Consider the following 21,669-nt stretch of genomic DNA (forward strand, 5'->3'; position numbering starts at 1 on the left):
AGATGCTTACCTAAGCCCCAGGAGTTCAGCAGACACCAGCAGAGGAAACTGAGAGGTGATCAGGGAAGTGAGAAAGACACAAAACAGGTTTATAAAGGTTAGTGGGGTATCCTCAAAGCTAAGAATAAAAGTGTTTCAAGGAAGAGGGAGGATCACCTGTGTCACATGCTGCTGACAGGAAAAGTAAGATGAGGACAGGAAATTAAATACTGGATTTAGAAATGGGGAGGTCATTGGTGGCTCTGAACAAGAAAGTATCAGTGGAATGTGGATGTGGAAGTTTGACTAGATGGGTTTCAAGTGAGAACTGGTGGTAAGATTTGAAGAGCGTATAAACAAGCTTTTACTGTACTGTGCTCTGAAAGGGAGCACAGGAAAGGGGTACTTACTAGAGGGGGAAATGTAGTTAATAGAGAATTTTTTGCTTTAACAATAGAAGAAAAGAGTGAATAAAAAGCGTTGGGGTGTGTGTGTGTGTGTGTGTGTGTTTCAGACAGACAATCCCACCATCTGTGTATGCTGACCAAAATAATTCCTAAGATGTGAAAATTGATGATGCACTAGGGGAAGGATGCCATACCATACTAAGACTGTGCATGGGGCTGGCAACTGGTGCACAATTTACAGGTCAGCAACACACAGAGGGATAGTAGTACACCCTCTGGCGTGGCTGCAATTTTGGGGGACTGATGTGTGCAAGGGTCCTCATTGTCCTTGGAATAGTCTTTATCATGAGTGAGGGGGGAGCTGATCAGGAGCAGAAGAGGGCACAACTAAGAGTCTCTCACTCAGAACACTCTCCTCACTCTCAACAGATGTCTACAAGGAAGCACATGCCCCACTGAGATCCTATCTTCCAAAAACACTCCAAATGCTCGTTTGGGTCTTCCAAAATGCATGTGAAACCTTCTTGACTTGCAACCCAGAATAACCCCAAATTCCAAAGTTATCCCCCAAAATGTTCTCTGAGACTTTCCCTACAAATCCTCTCCGGGTTGGACAATGACCCTAGCAGGCTCCCAGGGAAGTCATTGTGTGGAGTGGATGGTCTGGGGCACTGTAGTGTAAGCCCTGATAATTGAGTTTTCTCTTTTTTGTAATGCAAGTGCCTGACTTAAACTTTGATTGCCGAGGCATCCATTTCAAAGAGGGCTATCTCAAATAAATATATTGCCAGCCACAGGACTAGATAAAGAACCAAGCTGTCTCACTGCACCGAGGCACCTTTGTGTTAGAGATCTTGGTTGATTTCAATAACTGACCATTTGGGCTACTTTTTTTTTTTTCTCTTCCAATGTTTTAAATTCCCATTGTTTTAAATTCACCAATAAAGAGTGAGCCCATGAAACCCTAAACTCCACCCTAGACTCCAATAAAAGCAGAACCCCAGGCAAGTGCACTCCTTCTCTCTCTCTTCCTGTGACCTCGCTGTGTGGCCCCAGGTGTGCTGTGTAATTTCCAGGTCTTGTAAGTGATAAACTTTTATTTTTTCGGTTTCCTGATGGTCATTGCTGAAGGGTGTCTTGCAATCATAATAAAAACCACAAGGGCAGGTCCAACCACAACCCACAGGCTCTCTGCTCTATGTCATATATATAGGAAACATTCTTTAGTATCGAATAAATAATTTTAGATTGTTCCAATGTGTACTTGGTAAAGATGTCAGTAATCTTTTATCTTAGTCTAAACCTAGTTTAAGCTGTTACTGTAATATTCAACAATTATATTGGTTATCGATAGGCTGAGATTGGCACAAAACGGGCACCTCCTAGATCCACCCCCCTCAGCACCAAGGCACCCATCCTCCTGCAGCCAGAGCTCCCTGTGGGCTCAGCTCAGGCCTTTGTTCTAACTACATTGCAGGATAACATTTCTGTCTGCCTAATTCCACTTCCTTCATTCCTCCTCAGATGTGATCAGGAGTTTCCCAATTAAACCCACGCATGCAAATCTCAGTCTCAGCATCTGTGTTCCAGGGAACCTGAGCTAAGGATAAGATGCCTGCTTCCTTCGAGAGCATATTATCCAGTGGAATGGAATTTGGAACGGTAAAACACTGGGTGTCTCAAGACAGGTCCTTTTTAGTCACCTCCCCTAGTGCAAGGTGAGGAGAAGCTGTGACTAATGACGGGGGTGCCTGGGGAGTGGACAGACCTGGCGGAGGATGATGCAAGGTGAGTGGAAGTGGCTGGGTCTCAGCAGACAGGTGGGGTCCAGAATCCCAGGACCTGGGACAACACGCAGCCTCTCCTGGAGCATGGTGGCTGGAGCTGCCCCTGTTACCGAACCAAGTGGGCCCGCCTCCTGGTGAGTTAAATGAGACTCTACACCACTAGAAGTTGTTTCACAAAGTAAAGTGTATTTGCAGCAAATAAGATGCCATAAGGAATCATTTCCAAAGTCATGGCATCTCTGAACAAAGTGAAGCAAGAACTTTTATTTCAGTTGGGGAATGAATATTCAAAAGGGAGAGTCAGGTATTCGCTTGCACAGGCTCAGTGGGAGAACATGCTTCCACATAATGAAGCCTAGGCTCCTCCTGGAGAGATCTTTGCATTAAAAATAAGGCAAAGGTCATGGGCATAGCTCTTGTGGCAAGCCTTGGTCAGTTTCAGGATGGCTGGTGGTTACAACTCCCTTCAGTTTCTCACTTGGTCAGTTTCAGGCTGGCTGCTCCTTACACCTCCTTAACATACAAAAGGAAAAGAAACAACCTGGAAAAAGTTAATTGTTTCCAAACCTACCCTTGAGTTTCTCCAGGCACTAGTTGGTGACACCCCCCAGGGGAGGAGAAAAGTAAGGCTTGGGGGGCATGAAGGGTGTGGACCCATCTCGCACATTTTAAACCAAAAGGGAAGCGCCCCCAGCTTCTCACAGTGACATCTAAATTTACTTGGCGTGGAGAGGCGGGTGCGAGGATTGTAAGATCTGTAGCCACCTCCAGACCCCAGGCACGAAGGCGGGTGCGAGGATTTTAAGATCTGTAGCCACCCCTAGACCCCAGGCGTGGTGAGGGGTACTGCAGAATGCAGGTTTAAAGAAGATGACACTCAGGCTCCACAGAGTGACCTTCCCTCCACGCTATCCACTTCCAGGTCTGCAGGAAACTGGACTCACGCTGAGAGAAGAGGCGGGGCGTGGAGACGGAGCCTGGGCGGGTCGGTACCATAGATACCGGACGTAGAAAGAGGCAGGCTTGGGCGGGACCACGAGCAGGCGGGGATGCGAGGGGCTGGGACAGGCGGGGCCCGGGTTTCCTCCCAGCGCGTCTGGGTTTTGGAAACGTTGGAGCCCGTTTCTCTTCCTGAGAGGCAGCGTTGCTTCCCAACTATTTGAAGTTAATGTTTCAAACAGTTTTAAGGTAAAAGCTTAGAGTTGTGTAGCTCACTCTTGTTGGAAACTAAGATGTTTTCCTCTTAAGTTGAAAACCGTCTAAGTTCACAAGCTATTTTTTCGAGCAAGTTGGAAAGCGAGTCCTGCTAGTGAGGCTGAAACAATTCAGTGGTCTAGGTGGGAACTGGGATCTCGGCGGGGGGTCGATGGGGGGCAGTGGTTGGATCCAGGAACTTTCCTGCATTTAAAATTAATTTAAGCAATTTAATTAAACAAGCACTGGAATTGTCTCTGTAGGCCATGCAAACTAGAATGTGAAATGCAAATTACGTCTGGGCGCACCGTGCAATATCCATGTAGTGTGCCCAACAGAACATCATTTCCATTTCTGTTTCTCATTCACCTCTGAGTCAGAGGCTCAACTCTATGCTCAGTTCCAGAAAATTTCATAGGGAGAAGACCTGAGGTGTGGGGCTTGGAGGGCTAAGGCATGTGATAATTTAGGTCACTGACCATTGCTTTAAAAAAGCAATAACTTCAAAAAAATAGATGAAATTGCATTGTTCTTTTTTTACTTGTTATATTGTTTCACACTTGAGATGAATTATACTCAAATACATTTGAGACAAACTTTGTTGGCATCACAATATGGTTGTCAATAATTTCTGAATATAATGTAATTTCAATTTCACTTTACAATCATTCCAAAGGTAATTAGAAAGCATTTTTTATTTAAAAATTGTAATGTATTTTAGTTGTTTTCTATTGCTGAGTGTTCTGTCAGGTGTGGATAACAAAGCCTGTAAAATACAGTCCTTAGAAGACATTTCGATTTATTTTCACCTAAAGAATAATTAATTTTGTAATATTTCTAAGGGTATTCATACCTATTTTTTTTATTTGACCCCTAAGGAATGTAAAATTAGATTTTCAAATTTCTAACAGCCTCGTATTTGCCCTTGTGGGAGATCAAGATTTGGCCACCCTGAAATATATCTCTTTACCTTCATTGTTTTCTCTTTGGGACATTTGACCTCCCCCACTAACTGCCTAAAGAATTTGACATGGTGGCTCCTTCCTGGAACAGATCTTCTATCATGATGGCTGTAATGATAATGTAAAATAGATGTTACAATGGGAGGGGCACCAAGCCCCTTTTATCAAAAAAACTGTCTCTCCCTGACCACATTATCTATAGATGACCCTGAAAAGAATTGTCTTCCTGCCCTCTGAAGTCCCAGACCACTACCCACCCCCAACACGTTCCTCGCCTTTAGCTGCAATACTTAAGCAAGCAGCTTAGACAGAGGGACGAGTTGCTCATTTCTGAGTGTCTCCCATGTATACATGTTATTAAACTTGGTATTATTTTCTCCTGCTAACCTGTCTTGTTGATTATTTGGCCAGCCATAAGAACCTTAAGGGAAAGGGCAGAGGGGGATTCTCCCTCTCTCCCCACACTCTCAATAATTTTTATGGCAATATCTGTGAGTGAACATCTACTATGAAATATGTGTTTCTCTCACATTCCTACATGTGGGAGATTTCATCATAGAGAAATGGTAATCAATTGAAATATGATGTTTAGGTAATAAAATTAGCATATTTAAAATATTTTCAGGTAAAATGAGCAGAATATCCTGGCATGGCCCAAAGGTAAACACATGATGACATATTAGCACATTTTAAAAATATATGGTGTCTGGGATGGATTTTGAGATCTTTAGAAGGTAGATTATTCTGTGTGATGTGATATGGCTAACTAACCATTAGAGGGCAGCAGAATATGCCATCCCAAAATATGCCCCTTTGGCATAAGGATTATTTCGAGAAGCAGCAGACACAGGAGAAGCTCTGAAAACAGAGTAGAAGTTACCCTTTTGCAAGGGGAATTACATTACATTTAAAAGAAATCTCCATTTGTAAGGGTGTCTCCCTCTCTGCAGGGGAAAAGAAGGACAACTCTAAATCACATGAGAATGTTATCAAAGGCATAACAAACTTTACCCTTGTTTACCCAGCTGTCCTTGGTAAAGTCCTCATAAGTGGCCTTGCCACATCTTTCTTTTGTCTTTAGCTGAAGATGGTATTTAAGCAGCTGGCTTAGGCCATCTTGGGAGTTACTCATCTTTCCCTGGGTATCTCCCATGCACATGAGGTATAGGTGTTAATAAACTTCTGAGATTTTTTTTTTTTAATAACTTCTGTTTTTCTCCTGTTAATCTGTGTTTTATTACAGGCATCTCAGCCAAGAACTCAGAGTAGATAGAAAATTATTTTTCCTTCCCTATACTGTGTTGGCAAGAAGGAAGTTTCAGCATGGACTTCCATAATCCTAAGCAAAGAAATGAGCTGATGGTGGAACTTTTCATTAAATTCTGAACAGTAGAGGAAAAGTTCATTATAAGTGAAAGTCATGAATCTATTTTGTTTATGAGGGATTTTGTTGCTTGTAAAACTGTAAGAGCAAAATAGATATATTCACGAGAAATAAAAAAGGATATTTCCTCAAATCACAGGAAGATTTTGACATATGTCTCCTTGTAATGTCATTAAAAAACAGATGCCAATTATTAAAGATTCAAAAATATGAAAAACACAAGGAACTAGTTTGACCTAATGAATAGCTTTTAAAACCTGTGATACAAAAATAGAGAATATACATTTTCTAGAACAAATGAAAAACTAAAATATTTACCACTGCCAAATAAAAAACAGATTTGAACTTAGGTAAGGAGAATTGAAAGGATTGTTACAATAGGGAGAATGCTCCAACCACATGATCTGCAAAAGTCTCAAAAGCCAGACAGAAAAGAGCTTTTCTTTTATAAGGAGGGGTAAACAAGGCTAGAAAAAAAAAGGTACAGGAGATTAGATGAGCATATGGCACGACATATAATTGATCAGGGAACGTTTCACCCTGAAGTTGCCTACCGTTGAGAGGGGCTGTTATGATGGCAGGGTTGTTCCGAATTAGGGGTTGTTCCAAATTACAATGCTCCAGAGAGATCTAAAATTCAGGGGTGTTTCGGAAGGACAGAAGCTTAAGTAAAGTTTGATTAACTCATATTAATAAGCATTATTCCATAAGGGAGGAAAAATTCTCCTTTATCCTCTTTGGGTCTCTGGCTGGGCCTAAGAATTAAACTGACATAACAGAGATTAACAGGAGAAAAGCATACAAATTTTATTAAATTTTTACATGTACATGGGAGCCTTCACAAGAGAATGAAGACCCGAGGAAGTGGCCAGAGCAGGAAGTTTTTATACCTTTTAGGCAAAAAACAATAAATCTGTGAAGAATTGACAAGACAGAGAGATTCGGGCTAGGGGCAGTAAGTGGTGAAGAAGTAACAAGGAAAATAAGGGTTAGTTTAACAAGGTTTCTTTGTACAGATTTCTTGGCCCCAAATTCCCTGTCTCTGGCGATAAGAATGTCTTCCTTCCTCCTGGTACAAGGAGGGTACCTTTCACATGGGAGACTGATCTCCTGCTTTCAGGAAGACAATGGAGGGTCAGAGTGCCTTTCTTGCACTGGCTGTTTCTTAAGTTTGAATTAAGCCTTTAATTCAAAATAATCAATATGCCAAAGTGACATATTTTGAAGTGACATACTATTCTGATTTCCTGCAGTTCCTGTTGATAGTGGGGCAAACAATTCAGTAATCATTGATAAGACAAAGGATGGGGATCTGGAGGTCTGTATTTTCCTTGTTCCTAGGTAACAAGGGGGCTATCATGAGTCTTACTCAAGTCATATGGGAAAGGTTCTTTACAGTAAGCTGTTTCCTGCAACATGTGGGTGGGGGTGAGAGGTTCTTTAACTTTTGCTATTTCCCAGAATTATAGTGTTGGAATACAGTTCAACATTGTCACTACATATTACAACACCAAGCAAAATTCAAAAAATAATAAATACATGTTATATTTAAACAATGGAACATTGGAAACTTTACTAATAATAAAAAATTTGCCCAAGAACCTTAGTATTTCTGTCCTTTGAATGGCACTGAAGAGCCCTGTGTCTTCACTGTGGCTCTGTTGTGTCACTGTCTGAGTTGGAAAAACACTTTCCCACCCATGTTTCTCTTTTACTCACAAACACTTCTGACACTTCTGACTACCAAGTGTGTTGTAGTGTTTCCCCCACCAAGCAATCCTCTGTGACAGCACCTGGGTGTCCTACAATTCAATTCAATGTTGACACTCTCTACCTGGAGGTAGTGTCAGATCCCACAGGTTAAGGGCTCAGTCCTACAAGACTGATCCCTCCCCCACTTCAGACGAAAATCGCAAGTCCAGGTTCTCACCAGTGCTTCTGACTGAGCAGCTATAAATTGGAGGTTCATATGACTCCCTCCTCTGATTGGATTAACATGCTAGAGTGGTTCACAGAACTCAGGAAAAACCGTTTATTAACTAGATTACTAGTTTATTATAAAAGGATATAACTCAGGTACAGCCGTTTGGAAGAATGCATGGGGCAAGGTATGTGGGAAGGGGTTCAGAGCTTCCATATCCTCTCTGGGCAAGCCACTGTCCCAGCACCTCCACATGTTCACCAACCCAGAAGCTGTCCGAACCCTGTAATTTTGAGATTTTTATGGAGGCTTTATCACATAGGCATGATGGATCACTAAATCCATTTTCAGCCCCTTTCCTCTACCTGGAGAACTGGGGGTGGGCAGGGTAGAAAGTTCCAAGCTTGGAATCAGGGCTTGGTCATTCTGGTGACCAGGCCCCACCCAGGAGCCAAATAACATTCACCTCATTAGAACAAAAGACACTCTTATCACCCAGGAAATTCCAAGGGATTTTGGAGCTCAGTGACAGGAATCAGGTTCAAGACCAAATATTAGAACAAAAGATGCTCCTAGTGTTCCTATCACTTAGGAAATGACAAGGGTTTTAGAGGATCCATGCCAGGAACCAGGCAGGGGCGGAGACCAATAAATATATTTTCTATTATTTCATACTGTCATACATGAGACGTCATTAACTGTTGGAAGACATTCTAAGTCACCAAAGTCAGAGGTCTCCAGGACTATTAAATAGAACAAGAACCTAGAGGCTATATTAAGAAAAATATTTTTCCCTTTGCCATTTTTCCACCGATTACGGAAAAAAACCTGAAGACAACATCATAAATTTTATGGTCACGATTAGACAACAGAAGCAATATAAAAAAATTAGGGTTACTGGGAGAGGGCATGTCTCACCTGAGCACAAGTCTTTGGGACAAGTCTTCTCCAAGGAATTTTGGAAGCGACGATCCTTGGGCACCTAGCTTGGTCCCCACGCCATCTCATGGCACTTGGCACCTACACAGGCACATGTCCACAGGACCTTCGTGTGGCTCCACCTCTCTTGGACCAGACTCCGCCTACTGGAGCCCCACTGTGCTGCTATATGTTTCTGCCCAAGTTGTTGCACTTCTGCTCTGAAGTCTTATGTCATCTGCACCCCTTAGCCAGGATCTAAACATGCATCAAGAAATTGGTCCCTCTACCGATTCGGGGCTCTGATCATCCAACTAGAACCCAATCTGACCCCAAGCCCACAGGAAGAAGCTGCAGAGCTCAGCCTTGACCTGGACGTGAATCTGTAGCACCAACCAGTCCTACCACCATGCTGTGCTGTCCCCCAGGGTAATTGATCTCCTCTACTCCCCCCACCTTTCTCCCTCTTCCTTCCAGCCCAAACCCTCCGGCATGCACACACAGGGAAGTGGGCAGCCCCTCAGGGTGTCCTACAATACATATTTCCCTAGGAGAGCACAGGGACTGTAATTCTGGGACTGGGGCCCAGAACTACCCTGTGCTATATAACGTATAATTAGCCCATAGGTCCTGGCTAAAATTATTCCTCCCAAAACTTCCTGGATTTCTACTTCATACTTCTGGCCTTACATGATTTTGTGCACAGAGCTCAGCTGCCTCCAGAATCTGGACCCAGGAGGCGATCTCCTCTGCTTAGCTGGGGTCTCCAGGGCCTAACAGAATCATCAGTCCCGGTCCCCTCTAAAATAGCCTCATAGGTAAGGAATTTGCCTCTCACACCCCTCCCGTCTGCCCCCCACCCTCAGGTCCTCCCATCTCAGAACTGTTTAGGGGAGAATTTAGTTCAGGGTGGCTCCTCCTGCTGCCCGTTCGGAACTGGTACTCAGAATTTCCAGACACCCAGATGCACATAAAGGGGAACAAAGGACTTAAAATTTGATAAGTGAATTTGCTTTTTTGGTTATAACCTATGCATAGACAACTCCTGGAAGCACCATGTCTCCAACTCTTGGGGGCCCAATGGTTGCTTCACATGTCAAAAACAAACAAAATACATGAACACAAATGAACAACCAGAAAATCCTTCAGAATTTTCTAGTCCCACCATTCCTTTGTGCCTCCTCTCGTCCATATATATTGAGCTACCATCACATGTAAGATCATTTTAATGATCAATGATAGGGAAACCGAAGAGACAGAGAATCTCTACCCCCAGAAAGGCAAAGCCCGGCACCTAAATCCTCCTGGGGAAGACAGACATATAATACCCAACTCCCAGGGTATTTACAGGATTAACTCACATAATTTATGTGAGGTTCCCAGCACAGTTCCTGAGACAGAGTACACGCTACCGTTCTTGTGAGCACAAAGCAGATGTTCAAAAAATATTGCTTGAACGAATGAACACATGTTGTTTCTGTAAGGACAAATACAAACCAAAAATAAGAAAGGGGACAAAAAAGGCAATTCTCTCTGTTGAAAGAAAGGGAAGAGACTTTCTCCCCTCCCTTTTCTTAGAGCATTTCCTTTAGAAAACTTATAAATTACTTCTCTGCCTCTTTGAAATGTATATATATCTTTTTCAAAGCTAAATGAGTCTCTTGCCAATTTTGTAACCCAGGAATGCATCCTCAAGGACCTGGGAGCCATCTCTTTGAAATGTAAATCAAGGGAGATAGCACACATCTCACTGTTTCTATGAGGAGGGTAGGTGCCTAAATCAGCAGATGCCTTCCTCCAAGTTGCAAAATTCCCCTCTTGTCATAAAGATAAGAGAAGTTTGTTCTTCCTTTGGATAAAGCCAACTAGCTAACACTGATGGTCACCCCAATTACCTAGTGAAGCTAGGATGAATTATGTGCGACAAATGGTGCTGTCATGCCTTCTTTGAAGACTAGTTATTTTTTATCTTGAGAACGTGTACGTAAAAAGCAAAGGCTTGTATCTGCTTGGTTTATATGACAGGGTGAGATTTCTTTGTCTTTGCAATCTCTCAGCAGATAGCCTGTGATGCACATTACATTCTAGATTAATGCTTATTCAATAATACAACTGTTTTCTTTCTCAACTACCTTTGTGGAGAGGATTTCTGGGTTGGGAGATTATTTTATTTTTAATTATATTCCTCAACACTACCTGCTGGCCAAAAGAGCTTTGAATTCAACCATTTTCTTTCTTTTTTTTTTTGTGAGGAAGATCAGCCCTAACATGCATGCCAATCTTCCTCTTTTTGCCGAGGAAGACTGGACCTGGGCTAACATCTGTGCCCATCTTCCTCCACTTTATATGGGACGCTGCCACAGCATGGCCTGACAATCGGTGCCCTGGTGAGCGCTGGGGATCCGAACCCGGGCTGTCAGCAGCGGAGCTCGCGCACTTGACCACTACGCCACGTGGTCGGCCCCAACCATTTTCAATTTAAGAGGAAAACATCTCAGCTTCTAATAGAAGCAGACCTCACAACTCTAATCTTTTACCTTAAATTGAAACATTACCTTAAAATAGCGAGGAAGCAGCTCGGTCTACAGGACACTAAGGAAATTCAGGAGGAGAGAAGCTGGTACCGTTGAGTCGAGAAACAGTTCCGCAAAAGTCCAAGGGCGGCCAGAGATCCAGACCCGGCTCCCTCCAGGCCCCGCCCCTACTTCGGCCCCAGCCTGTCTCGCAGCGCACTTTCTGTCCAGTCGGGGCCACTGTCCACGCCCCGCACCTTACGGGCCCCACCCCCTGCACCGCCGCGCACGCGCAGTTTTCTGCCGACCCGGAAGCGGAGCGAGGGGCACAGTCGGGTGAGTCGGTCTTCGCTTTTCTGTTTGAATCCTGATCTTTGCGGTGCCCCATCCCCCCCCGCCCCCGCGTCTGCAACACCCGAGGTTCAGGGGTCGCCACGAACGTCAAAACCCCTTCATCCGCTCGTTCCGCGCTCGATGAGTCCAGGCAGAATCGCGAGACGTTCCAGGCCTGGGAGCTCCGCTGCGGGTCCGGGGGTCCGTGTCAGTTTCGGGTTAAAATCGCTCTGAGGCGGGTCCCCGCCCCCGGCCTTTCTGCCTTGGGTCCAGGTAGACACCGCCTGCCGCGTCGTCTTCCTGCTCACAGCCCTTCGGTGACTCCCGGAGGCTCCCGTCCCCTCCCCCTCTCAGCCGCGCTGTGTGAAGTTCTCACTCCGGAGGTGGATTCTAGTTCTCCCTCCCTCGTCCCCCAGCCTCGCCCCTCTCTGTCCCTCCAAGGCAGAGATGGCAGTACACACATTTTCTTGGCCTTGGGATTCTGCAGACCCCGCCTCTTTCCTGACACCCCCTCCATCTACGCGTCCTCTAGAGTCGGGCTCCTCCCTCCTTAGTCCCCCACGTTGCAGTCGCCGACTTGAGGGAGATCTCTGATCCATGCGCGGGGGGAGGAGACCTGCACCCGTTCGGTGACACCGTGTTTCTCCTGCCCGAATGGCATCCCGCTGGCTGTGCTTGCCGTGGTGCGTTTACGTTCCTGAAGCCCTACTGGAAAGCACTGTTCCTGGGCAAGGGACGTCTTTATTCCATACCTGTGAATGTGCAGGATGGGGGGCGGAGTAGAGACAGTCTGACAGAGAATGAGAAAAACTGTGTGAGAGAAAGGAAGAATGAAAAAGCGAGGGTAAAATAGAGGAAGGGGTAGGTGGATATGGAGAGACAACAAGAGTGAACCGGAGAAAAGAAGAGGGAGAAAAGAAAATAGAAAAATCTAGATTAAAAGGTATCTTCAGAGAGGTGAAGGGTAGCAAACTGGATGAGAGAGACCTTAACCGGTGGTAACAGTGGGGACAGCAAGGGGCAGGTACATCAAACTGAGTGAGGAAGAAATAAAAGAGGTGGGGCCATGGAAGATGGAGAGATGTGGTTCTGGGACAGAAAGAGGGGCAAGAGGTTACAGGGAGGGCAGAGGGAGAAACGGAGTAGGGAGGGAATCCCCTGGCATTAATCCCTTCAATGGCTTCCCATTGCCCTCAGGACAAAAATCCAGTTTCCACTGTCTGGCTACAGCAGGGGGCTCTGGAGGTGGGGCAACCTTCCAGAATTGGTCCAGTGTGAGGGAAGAAACAGGCTTTTCTATCCTGCACTGACCAGTCATTGGATACTCACTGCCTAGGGAGGTGCCATGCTGATGGTCAGGCAGCTCCCTTTGGCTGAGTTAGTTTACAAGGAGGGATTGAACTGTGAGCCTTCAGCAGCCAGATGCCTGGCTGTGGGGCAATTCACGCCTTCATTCTGAGGGATGTCAGGAATTGCATCATAGTCTGTAAAGATATACAGTCTACATAGTGACTGCTATGGGGTCTCTTAGGAGTGCAAGGATCATTGACCTAAGAGGTTAAAGGGAAAATTTCACAGATCATTTTGGGGATAATCTGTGGTGGTTTTGGTGGGGGATCTCATTACAGGCCAAGCATTTCTGAAGGTGTCACGTCTTTTGTGGAATACAGATGACATTTTGGGGTGTTTTGTTAGGAGATATTGGAGTCTTGTTGGAGTATGTGGGTCACTGGGGACATTACTCTTGTATTTTGACATTATGGCGGTGCCTGACTTTAGGGTAAGATCTCCAAGAAGGAACTATGGGATCATGGGTTGGTGGGTGTTTTCCTGCCAGAAAAGAAGATTGATGTTAGGATTGCAGTGTGGGATTCTATGGCAGAATGTGTTGATGATTATGGGGTTCTGTAATATCATGAGGTGTCCACTGGGAGTGTAGAACACCATGGGAGCTTGTAGGAGTGTCTGAGTCAAGAAGGGAAGCAGGAAGTGACGGGAAGGGGAGTTTTCATTGGGGCAAGCTTGCTGGAGGTGGGTCTCTGGGCATAACTGTGGAGGGGCTAAAGGGCCAGCAGTACAACAGTCTCAGGACGGTATGGCATCCTTTGGCTACTGCCACTGTGTTGTCAAATTTTACCTCTAGGCAATTGTTATGTTCGGCATACATAGATGGTGATATTGTCCTATCTTTAAAAAAACAACAAAAAGCCGTTTACTACATTCTCCCATCTTTAAAACAAAAAATCCTCTATTAGCTGCATTTCCCACTTTAGTAAGTGCACTTTCTTATGCTCCATATCAGAGCAAAATACTCTAAAACCTTGTTTATACTCTCTGCTTCAATTCTTGCTTCCAGTTCTCCCTTTCACATCCACATTCCATTGATATTTTCCTCATCAGAGTCACCAGTGACCTCCCCATTTCTGAATCAGTATTTTATTCTGTTGTCATCTTGTCCTGTCAACAGCATGCTGCACTCCCTCTTCTTTTTTCTTTTGTTTGGTGAGGAAGATTATCCCTGAGCTAACATCCATGCCCTTCTCCCTCTATTTTGTATATGTGATGCTGCCACAGCATGACTTAATGAGCGGTGTGTAGGTCTGTGTCTGGGATCCAAACCTGCAAACCCCAGGCCTCCAAAGCAGAGCACACGAACCCAACCACTACACCACGGGGCAGGCCCCTGCACTCCCTCTTCTTGAAGCACTTTTTTCTTGGCTTTCACATCACACTATTTTTAGAAAATAAATCTATCTACCAATCATCTGTGTTAATTTTCTTCTCCCTGTTGATGTCTCAGCTTCCTGTGCCTGTTTCTCCTAACTCCTTGGTCTCTGACTATGGGAGCACCTCTGTGCTTAGTCCTTGAACCTCTTCTCTGTCTACACCACTGCTATTCCATCTCATCTCATCTCATCCCATCTCATCCCATCCCACCCCACCCCACCCCACCCCACCCCACCCCATCCCATCCCATCCCATCTCAACTTTAAACACTAATGTCTCTTTTCACCTCTTCACCCAGACTTGTCCCCTGAAACCAGAGTCCTGTATCCAGCTGTCTCTTCAACATCTCTTTCAGGACAACCAACTGGCATTTGCATCTTAATATGTCCAAAAATGGCCCCCTGAACTCCCCAAATGTGTTCTCCTGCAGTCTTCCACATCTCAGTATTGGGCAACCCTGTACTTCCTGGGGCTTAGGTGAACATCTCAGCATGTTTTCAAAATATATAAGATATTATTTTATTTGTTACTATTTTAACTTAGGACAAAATAAATTTAAAAACCGATGTTTACTTAAAATGGATAAGGGAATACATGGTTTCCAAAAATCTTGGGGACAGGGAAAAATGTTTGAAGGCCACAGCCCTTTCTCATCTTATCTCTTACTTTTGTCTCCTCCTCACTCACTCTACTCCAGCCGCACAGGCCTCTTTGCCCTTTCTGGAGCCAGGAACACCATCACCTCAGGCCTTCACATGCATGTCCCTCTGCCTAGAAGTCTCTGACCCCTCACTTGTAGGTGGCAAAATCCCTTCTTTCCTCAGGTCTTTGTTCTGACATCGTCTCTCAGTGGCACCTTCTCTGGCTTCTGTCTCCTCCCCTATCCCCCTTTTAACATCCAGCTACTCCCTCACCCCCACTTCTGGTCCATATTGCCTGCTCTGCATGTTTGTCTCTGCTCCTTCCCATTCCACTGGCTGGATACACATGACAGCAATGCCCTAGGGGAGAGCAGAGCCACTAGGTGGGAGGTGTGCTGGGCTTGGATCCTCTGAGTGGTGCTCAACTCCGGCTTTACATTGGATTGCTGAGGCATTTTGCAAATACAGTGCTTGTGCACTGTCCCCAGAGATTGCCCTTCAAATGGTCAAGTGGAATGGGACCTCCGTGATGTTTAAAGTATCCCAGGTGATTCTGATCTGTATCCAGCATTGAGCATCAAGGCTCTGAGTCCTCCATTTCTGAGGATGAGATCAGCCTGTGATCCAGGGAGAGGTGAGGGGGCTCTACTCTGCATGGGGTTTGATCAGGGCCGGGTCTGACCTGAAGGGGAGGGTCAGTCCAGCCCAGATCCCCACTGCTGCAGTGTATGTTAGGGCTTCATCAGGAGGGGAGCAAGTTCTGAAGAAAGAGGTCAAAAAACTCACTTGTTGGTCTCTGTGTAGGAGCTTATTTTCCCTGAATCCCTCCTGAGGTAGTGGGCAGCAGAGGACCGTCTTTTCCACATGGTGAGGACTTCCCTGTGTGTGTGGTTGTGGCACAGGAAGGAGATGTGTTGAATCTAAGCATTAAACAGCATATTTTTGACACTCAGGATTAACTTCTCAAGACCAATCTTGCCCAAGGAAAAAGCCTGGAAAAGGAGGAAGAGGAAAGAAAAGGAGTCAAAAATGGCTCTTCCTCAGGTAAAGTCATGTTCTTACTTGATTGTTCTGTCTCTCCTTCATGAAGTGTCCATCTTTGGACTTGCTAATCTCTGACTCTGAGTGTCCTGCTTGACGTGTTCCTTCTTACTCACTCAGGGCCTTCCCTCAGTCCCTCTCATCTCCACTTAGATTCCATCTCACCGTGACCCGGTGACATGGAACTTGTGAAGGGGCTCCACTGGGTGTGGTCCTAGGCAGGGCTTCACATCCACGGATTGGAGGTGGGTGTGGGCACTGTGGTATCAGTGCAGTTGAGGACAGCAAGGATTGTTTAGGGGCCCCATGTGGATTCACTGTCAACTCTCTGTAGACCAGGATGAAAGAAGTTGCACATGGAAGTCATGTATTAATGTATAGGAATAGTTGGAAAATTCTGCCAGAGTGATAAGAGGAAACCAGCTCTGCCTGACTTGATAATGCATTCAGAGCTAAACAAGTGAATCATGGCATTTCTGGTTCCAGAATATTAATGATTGAGAATAAAGTTCAGAAACAGACATCAGTGATAGAGTATGTTTTATTCCATAATTGGTTTTAAGATAGACAATCAACCTAAATATATAACAGTAACAGGTTTTAAAAAAATCATTCTCGGCATATCCATCCCACAGAGACCGTGGTCTTCCTTCAGGGACTCTCATGCAGCAGATCTTTTAGATAAAAATGGTTATAATTAAGCCAAGACGTGGAGCATGAAACTTTATCTTTGTCATCAAAGAGGCTGTGGCCAAATTCTGGTTCCACCATTATTATTAACTATTACCTTTCTTTTATTTTAAACGTTGCATGATATATATTTGTGTGATTTTGTGGTCAAACTCCAAACAAAGAAGCAGTTTAGGCACTAAGATGTAAAGCATCCTCTTCCCTGTCATGTCTTCCACCATCCCTCATGCCTCAGTGAGGGACCACTGTTGTCAGTTCTGTAGCAAGAGTCAGCTGAAATCTTATAAAAATGCATTTATGCATCCTAATGAGATCTTAGAAAAAATTCTTCAATGAAGCTTATTAAAGTAATATTTTGTTCTGCAAATTTAAAAAATTTACACAATATATGTCTGGAAGTTGTTTTCATGTTAGTAAACACAGATACAGCTTGCCTTTGACAGATCCTCATTGGGGCAATCTCTTGATGAAGACACATGAGACCTTTACAGTTTTTCGCTGTTATAAAGGATGCCACAGTGGCTCTCTATGAGCAGGCTGACCTCTCTCCTGGTGTCTGAGGATTTCTCTGGGTTGGGCAACTTGACATGTGATTACTAGGTCAAGCATGGTGCATTTCATATTTTGGTAGAGTCTGTCAGATGCCCTCTCCTAAAGCTGCAAAGGTACTCTCTCCCACCAACAGCATGTGAGATTTCCCCTGATGTAACCAAACAGGTACTGTAATCTTTTTGCATTTTGAAAATTTGGAGGAAAATGGCAATCTTAGTTTGTATTTCCATTTTCCAACTACTTGTGAGTAACTTTCATTATTTTGTGGAAATAAAACATGGATTTTCATACTTTACTCAGTTCTCCTTTGATATATTTTTAGGAGCTATTCTATATTTTGTAGTTTAATTCTTACACGTGCCCTGGTGTCTTTCTTAGTTTATCATTGTTTTGCAATGAAACATGCATCTTCTTTCCTTCTTGCCCTCTGCTTTCTGATCTTGCTTTAGAAGGCCTCACCTGGCATAGTTTCAAAATATTGTGTTCCATTTAGTGTTAATCTTTTTTTGCTTAAAATTATCTCTTTAACTTGGATTTAATGAAATATTTTTAACTTGGCTTTTTTGTGGATATCTTTTAGCCATTTTATTTTGTTGATTTCAAAGTTTTGTATATTACACACCCTCGCGCACACACACACGCATACACATATACTAATAGGTTCACATGTTGTTTGGCAGGGCCCTCCATTTTATTTTTCTTTTTAAAATTATTTCTCTCTCAACACAATGGAGACTTTTTATTTGAAATTCCACATTTCTTTTACATTTGAATTGCCCTGAATTTCTAAATGACTGAGGTCTTTATATCACCACATCTTCCAATAAGAATTAGGTTTGTCAGTCTTTGATTATATTTTTGTTATATCCATCAGTATATTCTTTAATAAAATTTTCTAATTTCTTCACATAGCTTGGGAAATCTCTTGTAATTAGATGTCACGTAAAATTCCTGATGGGAATTTGCTTCTCCCTCTTCTCGTCCCAGCTCAGGCATCCTGTGCAGTGGTGAAAGGCAGGAGCCTGGCTGGCCCACTTGCCTCAGCCTTACCTCTAGTGGAAATGCCTCTAGTGCTTACTGCAGATTATGATGCTTGGTGAAAGTGTCTTGCTTGATAACAGTTCTTTTAATTTCTTATCTGGCATGATTTTTAATCGAGTATTTCTTCAAAGATCTACTGCTGTGATAAATCTTTCTTCTATTTAATCTGCTAAATTAACATACAACATTAGTCAATTTTTTCATCTTGAATCGTTTTTTTATTAGTGGATTAAACTCCATTTGGCTAATAAACTCCATAATGGCTAAATATCTGACTTTAAATGGAAACTTGTATTTATATTTTTGCATATATGTGGACTTTGTCGTGCCTGAAAATGCCACTCATGCACTAGCTCATCTAGGTGTTGAATATCACTCAATGTGTAGAACATAATATATACTACATCCGTATAAACAACCTGTGTTGAATATTTTTCATTTATGTATTTCTTTTATTGTCCTGAAAAATGGGAAATCTACAGTGATTTAGTGGATTTGATATCCTCTGATGGAAAAATATAAAGCAAAACTAGGGATATATAAATTGTTCACAATTATCTTGCTCAAAATGATCTGTCAGAACATTCACTTCAATTGAATCAATCCTTACACCTCTCTCCTTCTCACGTATTGTGTGAAGATAACAACCGTCGCTACTGTCCATTAGTGAAATGTGTTTTTCATTTCAGGAACTGTTGACCTTCAGGGATGTGGCCGTAGAATTCTCTCAGGAGGAGTGGGAATGCCTGGACCCTGCTCAGAGGGCCTTGTACAGGGATGTGATGTTGGAGAACTACAGGAACCTGCTCTCCCTGGGTGAGAATAGCATCCCTCCAGAAGTTGGGATCTGCCCTAGTGAGTCTCTTGAGAGCCCTTGCCTTGCTTGCCTGGAATTGATGCTGGATTGACTCTGAACTAAAAAGCTTCATGATGTAGTGTCTAGACTTTCACCTTCCCTTTTCTTCAGATGATCTGCCCACTCCACACTAGATTAGTGGTGGTTCCAGAAGTTGAGTAATCACAAAATCTTATGGCAAATGTTGAAAAATATCTGTTTCTGGATCTGCTTTTACCCCTGTACTTTTGATAGAGTAGTTCTTGGAGGAGAGCTAGATATCTGTATTTTAAAAATATTCCTTAAGCATTCAGAGGGAGACAGACAGTGAACAAATTTGTGAAATATTTTTCTAGACATAACTGTAATGTCCTCTCTTCTCAGCTGAACAAAGGGATGGAATTGTATTCTGGAAAAGCCACAGCACATCATGTGGCTTTCTTATAAGCAGGAATCTCTCTTTCTGACCTGAATATTATCTCCATTTTGGAGCAAGGGCACGAGCCCTGGACTGTGCAAAGCCAGGTGAATATAGGGAAAAATTAAGTGTATCAAAGATGTGACCAGAGGAAAGAGCTCAGATGGATGGAGAGGAAGCTGCACCATTAGTAATGTTTGAGAAACTCTCCACAAGTGAAAGAGTTCTATGGGAAAACAAAGTTTATTTCTTGTGACCTCTCAAAGGAAAGTTTTCTTCCCTTCCACTTATCACTCTTTTCTTCAGACCTGTAAAAGTTCATCCTCCCAACCTCTAGCTCATGCAAAGACCAAGGCAAAATCTTTATCGTGACCTCTAATATACTCTTATCTGCCCTCTAGGTCCTCTTTGGTAGCTTGATCTTGAGGTGCACCAGGAGGGCTGGTTATAAGGAGTCCTCTTTCTTCCTGATTCTCATACTCAGTTCTCAGTCCACACAGATCAGAGCTGAAGCCTCCATACTCCAGGCCCCAGGCCTTCTCCAGGTTCCATTCCCATTTCATGTACTTGGGAGACCCTCTTACAGGATGGGAAAATGTTGGCATATTGGGCCCCAGGAAAGTGCATGGGGCTGTCTCAAGCCCTCTCTGCCTCTTCAGATGCCCCAGCCATTTCTTCAGTTCTGCTTTTGCCTCACGTCAGGAAGTATGTGTAACAGGGGAGTGGGGTGGATCTTTTGATCCAGCAGTAAAACTGCTTTTACTCAAAAAAACAATGGATAAAAGAAAATTTCAAAAGGGAAACTAGAAAATACTTTGAGAGGAAAGAAACAAAACACAACATACCAAAACTTATGGTATGGTATAGTATGGTACTGCTTATACACCTGATAAGAGTGTTTTTTTAAATTTCCATATATTTGTAAACTTCCCAGTTTCCCTGCAGTTATTCATTTCTACTTTCATTCTGTTGTGGTTGGAGAAAATATTTTGTATAGTTTCAGTCTTTTTCAGTTTATTGAGACTTGCTTCATGGTTTAATGTATGGTCTATCCTGGAGAATGTTTCATGTGCATCTAGAGGAGAATGTCTTTTGCTGTTATTGGGTGGAGTGTTCTATATGTGTCTGTCAGAGCTATTTGGTTTACAGTCTTGCTCAAGTCCTCTGTCCTTATTGAACTTCTCTCTAGCTATCCTCTCCATTATTGAAAGTGGGGTCTGGAAGTCTCCAAATATTCTCGAACTGTTTTTATTTCTCCCTTTAATTTTGTCAGTGTTTGCTTCATATATTGTAGGACTTTCTTGTTTAGTTGTAAGTTCATATTTGTTGTAATTCCTTGATAAGTTATCCTTTCTTTAGTATACAATTTTCTTTGTCTCATAAAAATTTTTGACTTAAATTCTGTTATTGGTATAGCCACTTCAGGTCTCTTTTGGTTACTATTTGCATGGAATCTGTAATAGTTTGCCAGGGCTGTATAACAAAGTACCACAGGCTGAGTGGCTTAAACAACAGAAATTTATTTTCTCACAGTTTTGGAAGTTAGAAGTCCAAGATAAGAGTGTCAGCAGTTTTTTTCTTCTTAGGCTACTCTCCTTAGCTTGTAGTTGGCTGTCTTTTCTTCCCTCCTTCTTCACATGGTCTTTCCTATGTGTGTGTCTGTGTCTTAATCTCCTCTTATAAAGACACCAGCCGTTGGATTAGGGCCCACTCCAATGACCTCATTTAACCTAAATTACCCCTCTAAATACCTTATCTCCAAATATAGTCACATTTTGAGGTACTGGAGGTTAGAAATTCAACATATCAATTTGTGGGAGAGGACGCAGTTCAGCCCATAACAGAATCATTTGCCATCCTTTCACTTTCGGCGTGTTTACATATCTATATCTAAAGTGAATCTCCTACATACAGAATATAGTTAGATCCTATTTTTATATCCATGCTGCCAACCTCTACCTTTTAATTAAAGAGCTTAATCCATTTACATTTAATGTAAGTAGTGATAAAGAAGAACCTCTGCCATCTATCTGTTTGTTTTCAATGTGTCTTCTGTCGTTTTTTTCTCCTCAATTCTTCCATTACTTCCCTCTTTTGTGTTAGGTACGTTCTAGTGTACCATTTTGATTCCCTTCTTGTTTCCTTTACTATGTATTTTTTAATTGTTTTGTTAGTTATTGCCCTGAGGATTACAAATAAAATATTAGTTTATAACAATCTAGTTAAAATTAATACCAACTCAATTTCAATAGTATATAAAAACTTTGATATACTATATATATATATATACACACACACACATGTATCTCCTGTCCCTTCTTCCTCT

The 21,669-nt window shown here is 43.1% G+C and overlaps 1 protein-coding gene and 1 long non-coding RNA gene across 3 annotated transcripts in view; one reads left to right on the forward strand and one right to left on the reverse strand.

Annotated features, from left to right (window-relative positions):
- Window positions 1-11,718, reverse strand: LOC147912783 (uncharacterized). Of its 2 annotated transcripts, XR_015549570.1 has the most exons (4): window positions 11,108-11,718; window positions 9,914-10,029; window positions 8,553-8,810; window positions 1-3,571 (listed from the first exon to the last, which is right to left on the reverse strand). It is a non-coding gene; the product is annotated as an uncharacterized LOC147912783 (long non-coding RNA). The 2 variants fall into 2 exon arrangements; XR_015549569.1 differs by lacking the exon at window positions 1-3,571 and having other exon boundaries at window positions 3,578-8,810; window positions 11,108-11,710.
- LOC106800166 (uncharacterized) overlaps window positions 11,453-21,669 on the forward strand; it is a 19,245-nt gene continuing 9,028 nt past the window's right edge. Inside the window, exons 1-3 of the mRNA XM_014794327.2 lie at window positions 11,453-12,081; window positions 15,720-15,810; window positions 18,780-18,945. Of these exons, the coding sequence (XP_014649813.2) occupies window positions 12,053-12,081; window positions 15,720-15,810; window positions 18,780-18,945 (286 nt within the window). The 5' untranslated portion in view covers window positions 11,453-12,052. The remainder of the gene's footprint in view (window positions 12,082-15,719; window positions 15,811-18,779; window positions 18,946-21,669) is intronic.

This window comes from Ceratotherium simum, chromosome 33 (genome assembly GCF_057802395.1).
Source record: "Ceratotherium simum simum isolate JZ-2026a chromosome 33, ASM5780239v1, whole genome shotgun sequence".
Lineage (NCBI taxonomy): Eukaryota > Metazoa > Chordata > Mammalia > Perissodactyla > Rhinocerotidae > Ceratotherium > Ceratotherium simum.